Genomic DNA, 16,839 nt, shown 5'->3' on the forward strand with positions numbered 1-16,839 from the left:
CAACTCATGTCATAATTATAACATAAAAGGTCAAAATAGTAGTATGTCATCATAATTAAGATTTCCCAAAGCGAGATGTGGCAGAAAGGGCTTCAACACTCCAGTGCAGTTACAGCTGATGAGCACTAGATGCCTCTCTTTAACAGCTGGTCCTACAGTGTCAGAACCATTACAAGACAAAACACCAGGGGTGTAAAAGTCCTCAAATATTACACTTTAAATTGAGGAAAGTTTTCACTTTCTTTTAAGTCTCTGAAACTTATTTTCACGTAACTGCCAAAAACATACTCGAGTGAAAATCAAAAAGTGCAAACTATTAAAATTCTTTTATCATTCTGAATCATCTTCATGCAAAGTTAATTAAATTGCATACATTATTTTGTCAGACAGACGTACAGAGGTTTGGGTTCAAACTAAAAATTATAAAGAGAATAATAACGAGACTTTTTCAAGGCGAAAAATTAAATTGTAGGGAGTACAGAAAGGCAATCAAGTAAAAATACAAGTAGTCAGTAAAGTACAGAACGCACAAAGTAATACACAAATGCACAATCAATCATGAGTTATATTACATCTGGGTGTGTGTGTTTTTTTTTCATTTTGAATTTTTTTTTCTGTTTCTGAAATGAGATGCAGAAAAGCCAATTCAATCAGTTATGTTTCCAGCCACCTATTTATATGCGGATTTTGGGATATCGGATAAAAAAAAAAAAAAAACCTGGATAGAAACGCCAAGATGCGCATAAATCCTAAAATTGCTCATAAAAACATATGCACTCAATAGAAGTGGATACAATTTTTATCGGCTAAAGAAAACATGCACATAAACTACAATGGAAACACGTTTGATGAATAAATCCCTCGATTATGGAAGTAAAATAATGTCAAATGTTTTTGAAATAAAAAGCCTGTTGAATTGCACTACTTGAAAAAAAATAGGCATTGCATTAACCATGCTTGCATTTTAATGCATTGTATTTTTAGGGCTTGCATTTTTTATGGGCTGAAATTCAACATAGTTGAATATTTAAGCTGTGAATATTTCAATTAAAAACATTTCAAACACATTTTCATTATTAAAAATTCAATAACCCATATTCACCTTTCATATTTCACTTAAAATTATTCAAACTGTTTAAAAATACAACCTATAATATTCAACAGGCAATTTTCGGTCCATTTTATTTCGCTTTGCAAAATTCGCTTCCACAAATTCAGTGGTTCAAATTCGACAGTAAATTTAACGGAACTGCAGGAAAAGCAATAGACTACCGAGATACTCTCCATCTGCTGTTAGTCGGCCTCACCAGCAGGGGGTGCAAAAGCGCGTGTTGTTGACGAAGACAGAGCAACAGTTAGAGCAAGCCATTCATTCATAAAATGAAAATGAGCTGTGTCAATACATATGCGGAAAAGATGATAAAGACACAAAAGCTGTGTTTATGTTTCATTCAATAACTTGTTACTTTCCCTGTGTAGCATGTCATCAGCTTTCTCTACATGAACAGGATTATAATCGGTTTCCCTCAATACCTCACACTCGAGGATTCCCCTTCTGTCGGGACAAAACGCTTAACGTAGTTTATGGACTAATACAGTGATATAAAAGACCAAACTCGCACCTTATTGGGGATGTAGGCTGTAGGCTACTATATAGGCTAGATGGACTAAGAATATGAACGTAACGCGCAAAGTTTCATGCTGAGTGTTTCGTGATATACTGGCATAAAATCAACACTTGATACTAACACTTTCTCTCTCTCTCTCTCTCTCTACAGTATATATATATATATATATATATATATATATATATATAATAGGCTATGCCTACGTGTATTGCATTAGCTTAAACTGGGAAGAGTCATAGTACTTGCATATTGTTGTCCTCCTATTGTTAGTTTAACTGTAAATCGCTTTGGATAAAAGCGTCTGCTAAATAAATGACTAAATGTAGCCTAATAAATGTAAAATTGGCTTGACATTGGACATTCGCACATTTAGGGACCGTCTCAAAAGTTGCATAAAACATTGGCATACACGTTTCTAACTTCAATAGCAAACTTTAATTTATTTAAATAAATATCAAAAATCCAAAGGGTGCGCATTATGCCTGACACTACATGAACACTTTACAGTTGGTTTTATGACTGTAAGTCGTTCTATTCAAATGCTATTGAAGTTAGAAACGTGTATACCAAAGTAGTATACACTTTAGAGACGGTCCCTAAATGTGCGAATGTCCAACGTCAATGCCTGTCTATCACTGGGGAAACGCTCAGCATTAAACTTTGCGCGTTATTCTGAGTCAATCTGCTTGCCTGCGAGTTTGGTCTTTTATATCACTGTAATTAGTCCATTAAGCTATACGTTAAGCATTTTATATGTCCAGCTGGGGAATCCTTAAGTATTGAGGGAAACCCTAATAGCTTGCATGCAGCACATCGCCACAATATAAAGTTAAGGCAACTAAACAACCAAGAGAAATATATGTCAATCTCAAAAATGTAATATTGGATCTGTATATCCGCATCGGGGAATAACATTATAATCTTGTTCACGGTAGAGAAAGATGCTTGTAGGCTACACAGGGAGAGTAACCGTGAAGACACTGAATTTAACATAAAACCGCCGTCATAATAATCACAAATACACTTACATTGCTGTTAAATGAGTTTTATGAATGAATGGCTTGCTCTAACTGTTGCTCTGTCTTCGTCAACAAGCAGCGCTTTTGCACCACCTGCTGGTGAGATTGACTAACAGCAGATGGAGAGTATGCTCGATAATCTATTGGTTTTCCTGCAGTTCCGTTGAATTTACTGTCGAATTTGAACCACTGAATTTGTGGAAGCGAATTTTGCAAAGCGAAATAAAATGGACCGAAAATTGCCTGTTGAATATTATAGGTTGTATTTTTAAACAGTTTGAATATTTTGGAAGTGAAATATGAAAGGTGAATATGGATTATTGAATTTTTAATAATGAAAATGTGTTTGAAATGTTTTTAATTGAAATATTCACAGCTTAAATATTCAACCATGCTGAATTTCAGCCCATAAAAATGCAAGCCCTAAAAATACAATGCATTAAAATGCAAGCATGGTTAATGCAATGCCTATTATTTTTCAAGTAGTGCAATTCAACAGGCTTTTTGTTTCAAAAACATTTGACATTATTTTACTTCCATACTCGATGCGCAACAAGTAACTCATGAGAGGCTGTGATTGGACAACTGGAGTAACCAGCGGACCAATGGCGTCGCAGCATCTCAAATGTTTCTGAAAGTCAAAGTGTGTGATCAGAATGATTTGGTTTAATTCCCTCCAGAAGCGTCTCACACGAGTGTGTTCACACACACCAGCATCCGAACGCTAGAGAACATGACAGCGTTTACTGTGTTTCATCTGACGCTCTGAGACACGTTTATGATGGAGGGAAAAACAGCCCGGTTGAAGAAACTTACAGTTTATTACTGATATTTTGCACTGATTTCCCAGGGAGTGACGATTTTGTTTTCTTGAACACATGGGATGGAAACGCTGCTTTATTCATAAATGTTAAATTCGCACTTTTGGATGAAAACACAGTTATTGACATGTGACTTTATGAAGTGATCGTGACCTTTGACTGCCAGACGAGTCTGTACGGGTTACAGTGGCCTAATCGCTCCATCACCCTCTGAACTGTAGCGCCAACCTCCTGCGGGTACGGGTCGCCCCTGTTCACCACCTAAACACACACACTTCATTACTTTTGATTGGAGACAACACACCAGCGCATCAGACGTTGTGTGTGACTCACTGAGAGCGGCAGAGAGTGAGCCGAGAACAGAATCACCACATCGTCTCTCTTCTCTGGAGGAAACTTCTCCAGCTCGTTACGAATATGATCAGCAAAACACTGAAAGAAAACACAGAAATCATCTTTAATTGCAGCAAGAGACGTGGCGTAATAATGAAGATGACAGGGAAAGAGCAGCAAACAACCAGCAAGAGTTCATTCAGATGAAATTGTTTACATTTTGTCAATTCAAATTATTAATATTATTATATGTTATCATATATATATACTGAATAAGGCAAATGTACATCCAAAGTGTTTTCAAAAGTTACTTTTTTTTACATTTTGTCAATTCAAATGCATTGGCCAAATCAACTGGATAAACACAGTCAATTAAGTTTAATTTACTAAACTCCAAAAAGATGGTTTAACAGTGTGATCATGTGTTACCTCAATCAGCAGAGGGTGTGTCGGCCACCTGTCAATCACACTCCAGCGCATCTTTGGCCTGTCAGCGCGGTTATTGTAGTATCTGTATATAGCGTTCAGACTGCTGCCTGATCACACACACATTCACAGATTACACTTCAGACGCATCAGAAAGATGATTTTACAAAAACATGTAGTAATTACAAACCCTAAGGGCCAGATTTACTAACGGCTTGAGCCAGAGCAAACGCTCTTCAGGTGTTAAAAACTACTAGGATTTACTAAAGACACGCACTGAAAAATTAGCAACGGACAGTTATTTTTGCGACCTAACTCATTGCATGTGCACTTTTAGGAAATTTATGGGAGGAGAGAATTTAAAGAGGCCATTATGCCCTTTTACAAAGTCTTGTTGTTTCAGGCTCTACTAGAACAGGTTTTCCAGCTTGAATGTTGATTATTTTCCTCATATTCTCCATTGTTGCGGCTCCTCTCTTCCCAGTCTGTCAGTAACGCTCTGTTCACTTCCTGTCTCTATGAAGCCCCTCCTTCTGAAAAGCACACTGTGCTCTGATTGGTCGGCTGGAGCAGTGTGTTGTGATTGGTCGAGCGCTTCGAGTGTGTTTGGGAAATGTCCCGCCCCTTCCCATAACCGCCAGTTTAACACACTACTAACTAACTCAACCAGGCCCCGCCCCTTTATTCTGCGTATGAATTATTATAATGAGGAATATTGTGACGTGTTTGTTCCCGGAAGAAACTCAAGACTACAATGGAGGCGTTTCAGGAGTTCAGAAACACTGACTCTGATATACAGAAGAACTCCCACTAAAGGTCTTTGTGCTTTGGAACTTTGCAGATCTTTTCACTAAGGTTTACTGGTATTTTCCTCTATTTTACTGGTACATTCCTCTGAGCTTTTTTCATTGTAATGTCTCTCAGCCATCTCTCTTTCTACAGTCTTTCTTCAAATCTCCCTCTTGCTCACTCTCTCTCCTCCCCGATCACAAGTGGACACGCCCCCTACAGCTGACTGGCTCTCGCTCTCTCCTCACCCATCACGAGTGGACACGCCCCTTACTGCTGATTGCTCTCTCTCTCTCCCCATTACGAGTGGACACGCCCCCTACTGCTGATTGGCTCTCTCTCTCCCCATCACGAGTGGACACGCCCCTTACTGCTGATTGCTCTCTCTCTCTCTCTCTCTCTCTCTCCCCATTACGAGTGGACACACCCCCTACTGCTGATTGGCTCGCTCTCTCTCCTCCCTCATCATGAGTGGACACGCCCCCTCCTGCTGATTGGCTACAAGTGTGATGTGCTGCTCAGTCCGATCCACTTTCAACAGAGTTTCTCAGAAATCGCTTACTGCACCTTTAATTTGCGCATTGTCAGTATTTCAGTCGGAGAACTTTCCACTCCCATCTGTGCTTTTATGGGATTGCTAATTTGCCGAGTTCAGTAAATCTAGCCCTAACTCTGTTAAAGGCTTTTGAAGGGTAAAACAGTGGTGTGTGCGAGCGGCACCTGTGGTAGAACAGCTGTATTGTGGGTATTGTGTAAAGGCCACAGCTCTCTCCACTCCGTCCTTCTCCATCTGCTCGATGGCTTCCTCAGTCAGAGGATTCACGTACCGGAAACCGATGTAAAACTTGTGCGGAGCTACACAAACACACAGAGACAGATGATTAACACTGATTATAACTGCCACATTTAATCACACACATTAATTATCAAATGGCACATTTCATCTTATACTACATCTTTAGTTCGTCAGGTTCATTTAAGGTTAAATTTTTTTTTTTTTACTTTGTTGATTTTTGTTCAACAAAAATCTTACTTGTTGATTGCTAGTTGCTTAGTTAGCATATTGCAAACTGCTTATTCTGCAGTTTTTATTCTATTATAATTTACTTTTATTTTGCACCAGTTTTATTAATATTTTCAAATAATATTTTTATTTTTCATACTAATTTTAGTTTACTTTTTAGTAATTTCACTATGTGCTTTGTCATTTTATTATTATTATTATTTAAATATTGCTATTTAGTTTTCATTTACTTAATTTTTAGATAGATTAGATAGATTTAGTTATTTATTTCCAGTTAATTTTATTCCATTTTTTTTTGCCAAAGCAATATTTCTTGTTTTTGTTTAATCTTTATATATTATTTAATTTCAGCTTTATTTCAATTAACAGAAATGTTTTAATAGTTTTAGTTAACGATAATAATCATGTTTTGCAAATTTTTTTTATCTCTTTTGTTGATTATTATACTATTTCATTATTTTACTATAAATTGAGAGTTAATTATGAAATATGAACATTAACAACAAAATGCTTGAATTTCCAAAGCATGTGTTGAATTAAGCAAACAAATGAATGAACAAATAAAATTAACTGATAATATTATTTGTTCATTCATTTTTTTGCTTAATTCAGCACATGCTTTGGAAATTCAAGCATTTTGTTGTTAATATTTCATATTTCATGCTCAGAACCAAATCATAACACAGTTACAGGCACATTTCCACACCCTGCCTAAGTTTTATTATTATTATTATTATTTTGAACATTAATTAGCAGATTAAATAATCAGCTGCTTTTATTTATTTATTTATTTTTAATGATTATTTTATTTAGTTAGTTCTTATTTTTATTGTTGACATGACCAGACTGATTTATTTTCCTTATTTATACAGTTATTTTACTGTACATTGAGAGTAACTTATTAGTTTACTTGAACACATGATGTTTTGGGATGGTATTCATGAGCAGGTTACTGTGGATCATAACTAAATCTTGTCTGTTAATGAAAAACTGCTAACCTTATGAAAAGAGGAATATGGCGCTTTTCAAGTAGGAAGTCCCACTGAAGTCATTCACGAGTTTATCAGAGGTGTGTGTGTGTGAGAGAGACACTCCTCTGAGGTTCATCTATCATTCACACACACACACTCTTATCTCGTCTTTATCAGCACTAAACACTGACTGCATATCTTTTCAATAAAGACGACAGTTTGTCTGTTTGTCTCTGATTATTTTACGATCTGTTACAAAAGACACTCGACACCATCAGACTGTCTCAACGCAAAGTTCGTCAGCATTAGAATTTGAACGTTGCTTTGATATGCCACAGACCTCACAAATAGAAGCTATCTGTGTTCATTTATAAAGACACAATTAATTCTGTTAAAAAATAATACTGTGTATAATACAAATATTTCTATTAAACACTTCTATTAGACTTTAAAAATAAAGGTTCTTTATTGGTGTTAATGGAGAACTTTTAACATCCTCAGAATCCTTCAACTGCACAAAAGGTTCTTTTTATCAGATTATTAAAATGTTCTTAGAACTGAGAAAAATGGTTCTTGGCATCGCTGTGAAAATTCCAAAAATTACATTTTTTTATATCGGCTATATGACTGAACTGTTACATGTATTACTATTTTTGTTTTGTAAATGTAACTTTTTTAACATTTTTTTTTAATGTAAAATTGAATGCCTGTTATTTATTTCAATACATTTTGTTAATTATTTATTTGAATACTTGTACATATACATTTAACTGAATCGTGTTTTTTTTAATCTTTATTTTCTTCAGACATTTTTAAGTGAAACTTAAAATGAAACCCAAAATTAAAATTATCTCATCATTTACTTTCTTCTTTCAGCCGAACATATACAATTAAATAATATATTGGCTCTTACCAGCTTAGTAAAAGCTCCAAAAAGTGTGTCTAACCCTCATAAAATCAATCTACAGTGGGTTAATAGCGGCCTTCTAAAGCAAAGCCATGGGTTCTTGCACAAAAATATCCTTATTTAAAACTTTATGAACTATAATCATTGGCTTCCAGCAACAGCCGTTACAGAAGGACTTTATTAACCCGATGGATCACTTTTATGATGGACGGATGTGCTTTTTGGAGCTTCAAAACTCTGATCATGTTCGGCTGAAGGTCAAGTCACCTTTATTTATACAGCGCTTTTAACAATACTGAGTGTTTCAAAGCAGCTTTACAGTGATAACCGGAAAATAATCCAATAAAGTTTGTTTCCAGAAGAAAATAGCGTCACAGTCCAACTTATGTTCAGTGACGGTTCATTTTTGTTGTAAAAAAGTTATTAATTTAGTTCATTTATATTTATATATAAACCGATATATCTGATATATATATATTATATATCACAAAACGGTGATGTCAGCTCAGTTCAGGTCTCATATAATGGTGTCAATGCAGGCGGATCAATAATATTGTTGAATATTAAATTAAATGTCCCCAACTAAGCAAGCCAAAGGCAAGAAAAGGCGAAAGGCGAAAAGGCGAAAGAAGAAAGTCATACATGAGAAGGTTACGTTAAATAAAAGTAAGGTGCATAGTCACTGCTTTCCTGGTGCTCGTGTTTCTGAAGTCGCTGCTCACGTTCCCGAGATTCTGAACGAGCGCGTCGGAACCGTTGTCCTGCACGCGGGAGGGGCCGACATCAGACTGCGCCAGACGGAAGTTTTGAAGAAAGACTTCAGGAATCTGATCGATACGGTACGCAGCACATCGCCTGATATAACGATTATTGTGTCAGGACCGCTTCCCACGTACCGACTAGGTCATGAAAAGTTTAGTAGATTATTTGCGCTTAATGAATGGTTAATGTCATGGTGCAATGAGCAGAAACTTCTCTTTGTAAATAATTGGAATCTGTTTTGGGAGCGTCCTAGGCTTTACCGTGCTGATGGCTTACACCCAAACAGATTCGGATCGGATCTTCTGTCAGATAACATCTCCAAAATGTTAAATACCTTTTGACTAGTAAACAAAAGTCCAAATCATAGTCTCTGCTGCACCAATTTAACTGATATAAATAGTGTAGAACATTGCATAGAAACTGTGTCTATTCCTCGTTTAGTGAGATCAAATCATAAATCTACTGCAGGATCTAGAAAAAATCTAATTGTTATTAAACCAGAAAATGTTGCTATTGGTAATCAAAAACAAATTTTAAAGCTAGGTCTTCTAAACATTAGATCACTCACACCTAAGGCAGTTATTGTAAATGAAATAGTCACAGATAATAGCTTCGATGTACTTTGCCTTACTGAAACCTGGCTTAAACCAAATGATTATTTTGGTTTAAATGAGTCTACTCCTCCTGGATACTTCTATAAGCATGAGCCCCGTCTGAATGGTCGTGGCGGCGGTGTTGCAACAATCTATAGAGATTTTCTCAATGTTACTCAGAAAACGGGTTATAAGTTTATTTCATTTGAAGTACTTGTACTAAATGTTACGCTCTTAGATGATAGAAAAACATCCCTATTATCTCTAGCCTTGGCTACCGTATATAGACCGCCTGGGCCTTACGCTGATTTCCTAAAAGAGTTTGCAGATTTTCTCTCAGACCTATTAGTTAACTTCGATAAAGCATTAATTGTTGGAGACTTTAATATCCATGTAGATAATCAAAATGATGCGTTAGGGGCTGCGTTTACTGATTTATTAAACTCCTTTGGGGTCAAGCAAAACATTACCGGACCGACTCATCGATTTAATCATACACTCGATTTAATTATATCACATGGAACCGATCCAACCGATATAGATATCATTCCACAAAGTGACGATGTCACTGACCATTACATGGTAACTTGCATATTACGTACTCCTGTAATATATCATGCTGCGCCGCGTTATCGATTAGGCAGAACAATCCTTCCATCCACCATAGATAATTTTTCAAACAGCTTATCTGATCTGTCTCAGCTGCTCAGTGAACCCAAACAAACAGATGAACTTGAGGAATTAACTAGCACTATGAGCACCATTCTCTCTGGATCATTGGATATTGTTGCGCCCATTAGATTAAAAAAGGTCAGAGAGAAAAGTAAAGCACCATGGTACAACAGTACTACGCGTGTTCTAAAGAGAGAAACCCGTAATTTAGAGCGTAAATGGAAACAAACCAACTTAGAGGTCTTTAGAATCGCATGGAAAGACAGTATGTCACGTTATAAAAAGGCCCTAAAAGCGGCCAGGGCTGAGCATCTACGCAAACTAATAGAAAACAACCATAACAATCCTAAGTTCTTATTTAACACCGTGGCGAGACTAACAAATAAACAGATGTCTCCTGAACAAAGTATTCCATTACAGTTTAGTAGTAATGATTTCATGAAGTTCTTCACTGAGAAAATAGAAAACATCAGAACCACAATTGTAAACGTTCAATCCTCAATCGCGCCTTATAATTCAGCCTCAATTATCACGCCGCAAGAACAATTACAGTGCTTTTCAACTATAGAACAAAAAGAGTTAAATGAATTTATCATTTCCTCTAAAACAACAACATGTTTATTAGATCCCATACCAACTAAACTATTAAAAGAAGTGTTACCTGTAGTGGAAGAGCCTCTCCTCAATATTATTAACTCGTCTTTATCTTTAGGTCATGTTCCAAGAACATTTAAATTGGCAGTTATAAAACCTCTCATTAAGAAACCACAATTAGATCCGAATAATCTAGTAAATTATAGACCCATTTCAAATCTACCTTTTATGTCTAAAATACTAGAAAAAGTTGTGTCCGCTCAACTGGGCTCTTTCTTACAAGAAAATGACACCTATGAAAAGTTTCAGTCTGGATTCAGGCCGCATCATAGCACTGAAACTGCGCTCGTTAAAATCACAAATGATTTACTTTTAGCTTCTGACCAAGGCTGTATCTCAATATTAGTTTTACTTGATCTTAGTGCTGCGTTCGATACTATAGATCATACAATACTCTTAGATCGACTACAAAATTATACTGGTGTTCAAGGACAAGCATTAAGCTGGTTTAGATCGTATTTATCTGACCGCTACCATTTTGTTTATTTAAATGGAGAAAAATCTATCATAACTCCAGTAAACTATGGAGTGCCGCAGGGATCTGTGTTAGGCCCTCTATTATTCTCAATATATATGCTGCCACTTGGAAATATTATAAGGAAACATGGAATTAGTTTCCATTGTTATGCTGATGACACTCAAATCTATATTTCATCACGGCCAGATGAAAACGCTAAATTATCCAAATTGACAGAGTGTGTTAAAGATATAAAAGATTGGATGACGCATAATTTTCTTTTATTAAATCCAGACAAGACAGAGGTACTACTTATCGGTTCAAAAAACCACCCACAAAACCTCTCACAATACAACTTTAACATAGTAGGATGTCCTGTTACTTCATCCTCTACAGTAAAAGACCTGGGTGTTATATTAGACTGCAACCTGTCTTTTGAAAATCATATTTCATATGTTACAAGAACAGCCTTTTTCCACCTTAGAAACATTGCTAAGCTACGTAATATGCTATCAGTTTCTGACGCAGAAAAGTTAGTTCATGCATTCATGACCTCGAGACTAGATTACTGTAATGCGTTATTAGCCGGTTGTCCTGCATCCTTAATAAACAAGCTACAGTTAGTCCAAAATGCCGCCGCTAGAGTTCTAACTAGATCAAGAAAATATGATCATATAACACCGATTTTATCATCCCTACATTGGTTACCTATAAAGTCCCGTATTAATTACAAGGTATTGCTACTGACTTATAAAGCCCTAAACGGCTTAGCTCCAGTCTATTTAACAGATCTTCTATCGCCCTATAATCCATCGCGCTCTTTAAGATCACTAAATTCGAGGCTTTTGGTCATACCTAGGATATCCAGATCCACCAAAGGAGGGAGAGCATTTTCACATTTAGCACCAAAACTCTGGAATAGTCTTCCGGATACTGTTCGTTGCTCAGACTCGCTCTCCCAGTTTAAAACTAGATTAAAGACGCATCTCTTCAGCCAGGCATTCATATAATACTTTTAATCTTACAGTTAAATCCGACCTCTAGTTCATAAACGCCAGAGGAGAACTGGCCCCCGACTGAGCCCGGGTTCTCCCAAGGTTTTTTTTTCTCCATTAGGTCACCTGATGGAGTTTTTCGGTTCCTTGCCACTGTTGCCTTTGGCTTGCTCAGTTGGGGATATTTGGGGATATTTAATTGAATTAATCAATCAACGATACTATTGATCAGCATTACCGAACGTAGACGTTCCACTAGAAACAAACATTGATGTATTGTTCTAATTTATTACTGTGAAGCTGCTTTGATACAACCTGTGTTGTGAAAAGCGCTATATAAATAAACTTGACTTGACTTGACTTGAAGGTGATCAAATCATGAGATAATTTTTCATTTCACTGTAAGAGCCCACACTGTAAAAAATGATCGTGATTTTAACAGTAAAAGACTGTAAAAATGCTACAGTGAAAAACTGTTAATTGGTTAACAGAAAGTTTCCTTACTATATACGGCAAATTACTGTGATAGTAGTGATTTTTGGAAGTAAAATCGAACAAGTCATTGTATAATTTACAGTGAAAAAATGTAAATTGACATTCCCACAATTCCCTGCGTGACACTTCACATTTGATGTATTTTTGTTGAAATAACTATGTTTCGTCATAGTTTTCTTAGTTTTTTTTATAATCAGTTATGTACAATAGGGGTTTATGTTACATTTAATGTTGTTAAATTAATGTTTATTGTATTTTTACAATTTCATGTGTGTTACCATGATGGTGTTTAATGTTTGTGTGAATGACACTGTGCACCTTCTAGATATATTAATAATATCTCATTTGTAAAACTACTTTTGATGAGCTTCGATTGATCACGTAACTCTCATTACTGCTGAGATTGTTGATTTGTCAGTGTAATACCAAGGAACAAAACAGATATTAATACTTCAATTGGTCATATACCATTATATCATATTACTGAAATCCAATGTTAAATATACATGTTTAAAATGTTAAATTTACATGAAGGTCTGTAAGTATGTTTACGGTTTGATGTGTTTTTTACAGTATTGTTCTGGTAACCACAGCTGCCAGTTTTTTTCCGTAAAAACAACGGTTTTTTTTTTTACAGTGCAGGTATATTTATCTCCGCATGTGTTTCGAGTTTAACCCTGCGCTCTCTCTCACCCGTCTCCGGACACATCTCGTCCAGGAGTTTGACCATTCCCTCGCCCTGCATGCTGGTCCAGGCCTTGATAGGAGAGCCTCCTCCGATCTTGCTGTACTGCTCCTGGATCTTCGGTGTGCGTCTCTTGGCAATGAAAGGGCCGAGTTTACTGCGACACACGGGAAACACACACGTTTGAGAAGCTCTGAAAGACGCAACAGTTTTTCACTCGCTCCAGTCCAGAGATTCTTACTTTTGCACTGGAAGTTTCATGAGGTCTGTGTCCATGAAGAGCCGTAAGAGGAAGTCATGCACGTCTTCCAGTTTCTCCGGGCCGCCCATGTTCAACATCAGAATCCCTGTTTTGGGTTTTCTGCAGATGAAATGAGTCGATCAGCCGTGCATTTCCTCAAACCGTAGCTCCAGCGAACAGCATATTGCAAACTAACGTGGTTATAACTAGTTTAGTTACATTCATTTACAGTCAAACCAAAAATAAATCAGACGCCAGATATCATTTTTTTCTAGTGTGTGCAGGACACTGTAGTTCATTTATGTAAGTGAGGAGAGTAAATAAAGTAAACTGTGACATATCATACACAAAAAATTCTTCATACCAGTAAAATATTGAAAAATACGAAAAATACTGGCTAATGGAAGGAGATCGAGGGAGAACAAAACCGGGCCTAAGACGGAGCCCTGTGGCACACACAGACTTCAGATACACAAAAACGGTGCGCTCTTATTAGTGTGAATGGGGATATTCCGTGCAATATTGCGGAATAAGCCCCGCCTTCTAAATAAACGAGCCAATGGGCAACTGGTAAAGTCATTGCTTCACTGCAGCCGCCGTTAGAAGCTCAGACTTCACTGGTGATTTCAAATATGACATGTAATGGTAAGCTTGGTGAACAGCTTTGGAGAATTTATTATATAAAATATAATTAACATTATAGTGTCACAATATATTGCAATACAAAAATGCAACAATATGTATCGTGGATAGTTACAATATGTATTGTGTAAAATAAAATTTCTGTGTGAGGAGTTTTCAGAGTTTTAGTGTCAGTACTACATTAAACTACTATATATAATGTTGATTATAATGTATAATAATGCAATGGGGGAATATTTGTGTGTCCTGATAATGACACATGTCTGTTACCAGTAAAAAGTGGCCTACATTATTTTAGTCAGTGAAAGAGTTCAAGCATATTCATCTAAAATAACTCAGTTTTCAGCTCCAGAATCATGAATATTGTTACTCTGGCGTCTCTATTGTCCTGTGCTTTGTGTTATCAGCACCAAGTACAAGTCTACACCCACAATGTAATATCAAATATAGCATTTTAATCAACAGAACTTTTTTTTGTTAACCTTTTATCATGTGTCTTGGAGTATCGCAATAATATCGTATCGTGAGTTCAGTGTTGTGATATGAGGGTATTATTACACCTTCAATTATTAATAGATGTTTTTCTGCAGAACTAGTGTTTGTGTGAGTTTTGTTTTTGAGGATGTGTGGCCTGGTGATTTCCCAGCAGGCCTTGAGGTGCACAGGAGGAAGTGAGTGTTTAATTGTACCTGTTCTCTTGAGTCTCTGGAGTGGGTGAAGTGGCGAACGCAGCGGCCGTCGACTGTCGTCTGAGAAACACACTCGTGCACAGACTCACGGAGGGACTGCATCTGACCACTGACACACACACACACACACACACACACACACACACACACACACACACACACACACACACAGCATCGCCGTCAGGCACAAAACACAAGCATGACCAGAGCACATGCACATGAACACATAGTTTTGCAGATCAAAATTATGGGGGAAAAATATATATATATTTTGCATAAAGTAAACAAATGAATTTTGGCATTGTGCACCAAAACAAACGTTACAAATCGACCCAAGATATCAAAACTAAATGATGAGTCTGTATTTCATTTGATTAATTTTATAGTTGACACTTAAAATTTATTTAGTTAACACTAAATACTTTTTTAATTACGAAGGCTCAAAACGGCATAAATAAATACATCAATAATATGAAAATAAATACAGGAATATATGACTTGATAAAACAATACTGTGAATTAATTATATTTAGGCCTATTTTTTTGCATTCATTTTTTAACACAACAAATGCACACGAACACATGGTTTTGCAGATCAAATTTATGGGAAATAAATAAATAATAATAATAAAAAAATTATATATATATATATATAATTTTTTTATTATTATTATTATTTATAATAAAAACCTGTGTATGATGTTAAAACTACATAATGATCGAGTCTGTATTTCATTTGATGAATTTTATAGTTCATTTAAAATAAACACAGCTTTAAGTCTTTTTTAGTGTGAAATATCATACTTTTTTTTTTAATTACCAAGGTTCAAAACGGCATGAATAAATACATAACTAATATGAAAATAAAGGAATATAAGATTTGATTAAACATTCCATTTTTAATTATATTTAGGCCTATTTCTTTTTTTGCATGAATTTTTTTAAACAACAAATGCACATGAAACATCGTTTTATATATCAAATTAAATAATACAAATATATATTTAGCAATTCAATATCATTTTTAATGCCAATTAAGCAAAAAATAATTTAATTACATAACTTATTTTATACATAAATTATGCATTAATTTACTGTTAACACATTATACATCTGTATATTGCATTCTGCCTTTATGTGGTTTTGTAAGTCTATTGTCTATGTAATTTATTTCTTGAATTTTTTTATTTTGAAATATTACACTCATTATTCAACATATCATTTTAACAGTATATAAGAATTAGTACTATCATATAATATTACATATATTAAGACTGAACATAACACCCGTGGTAAGTTAGTATGATATGATAAATACATAAAAGCCTATAATAATATTGCACGTGTCTCTATGAGAGCGCTGCAGTTGCGCCGCGCGGCCGCTGGGAGTCGCTGATGGCGCAGTTACGCAAGTTGTAAAAGCATGTGTTGTGTAACATGATGTTTAACGCCACGAAACTTTAACTCCCGCTTTTTGTTGACAGTTCGCTGATGTAAACTTCGTGCACTCATTTTAAAAACATTAAATGAAACCATCTGTGCGAATATTCAGTGAAGAGGTGAAAAACTGCAGGAAGAAACCAGAGGAAAGTCATCGAGACACTTTAACCTTCATGAACAGAGCTGACATAAACACAGCTCATTCCAGCCCTCACACTGCTCATTCTACACGCTTAATTACATTTAGGATGACATAATCATCTCAATGAATGAATGTCATGTGAGTATTTAGATTCATAAACACACTTACGCTGTATCAGCCGGCACGCGCCTCCCAAAACCGCCATTATTTACCGCTCGGGTGTAAAATCTCCTCGTATTCCAACGGGAGAAAACAAAGGAAAGCTTGAACTGAAGATTTAAATCGCTTTGCTTGTCTCTTCTGTCTCTCTAAAGCAATGAAATTCCGATATAGAGCTGCTGATCGGTGTTAGTGTTATCACTGCGTCATGACGTAAGCCGCTGGCCCCGCCCCCGTGTACGTACACACCCTCCCGTGCGTCATCACGTCAGGACAGGATCAAACAGGATCAAAC

The 16,839-nt window shown here is 36.0% G+C and overlaps 1 protein-coding gene across 1 annotated transcript in view; it reads right to left on the reverse strand.

Annotated features, from left to right (window-relative positions):
- fech (ferrochelatase) overlaps positions 1 to 16,806 on the reverse strand; it is a 19,555-nt gene extending 2,749 nt beyond the window's left edge. Inside the window, exons 1-8 of the mRNA XM_081390912.1 lie at positions 16,554 to 16,806; positions 14,804 to 14,912; positions 13,473 to 13,592; positions 13,240 to 13,388; positions 5,737 to 5,871; positions 4,231 to 4,337; positions 3,802 to 3,900; positions 3,622 to 3,729 (exon numbers count right to left, since the gene is read on the reverse strand). Of these exons, the coding sequence (XP_081247038.1) occupies positions 3,622 to 3,729; positions 3,802 to 3,900; positions 4,231 to 4,337; positions 5,737 to 5,871; positions 13,240 to 13,388; positions 13,473 to 13,592; positions 14,804 to 14,912; positions 16,554 to 16,590 (864 nt within the window). The 5' untranslated portion in view covers positions 16,591 to 16,806. The remainder of the gene's footprint in view (positions 1 to 3,621; positions 3,730 to 3,801; positions 3,901 to 4,230; positions 4,338 to 5,736; positions 5,872 to 13,239; positions 13,389 to 13,472; positions 13,593 to 14,803; positions 14,913 to 16,553) is intronic.
- Positions 16,807 to 16,839: the final 33 nt, after the last annotated feature.

Source organism: Scardinius erythrophthalmus, assembly GCF_964197995.2.
Source record: "Scardinius erythrophthalmus genome assembly, chromosome: 17".
NCBI lineage: Eukaryota > Metazoa > Chordata > Actinopteri > Cypriniformes > Leuciscidae > Scardinius > Scardinius erythrophthalmus.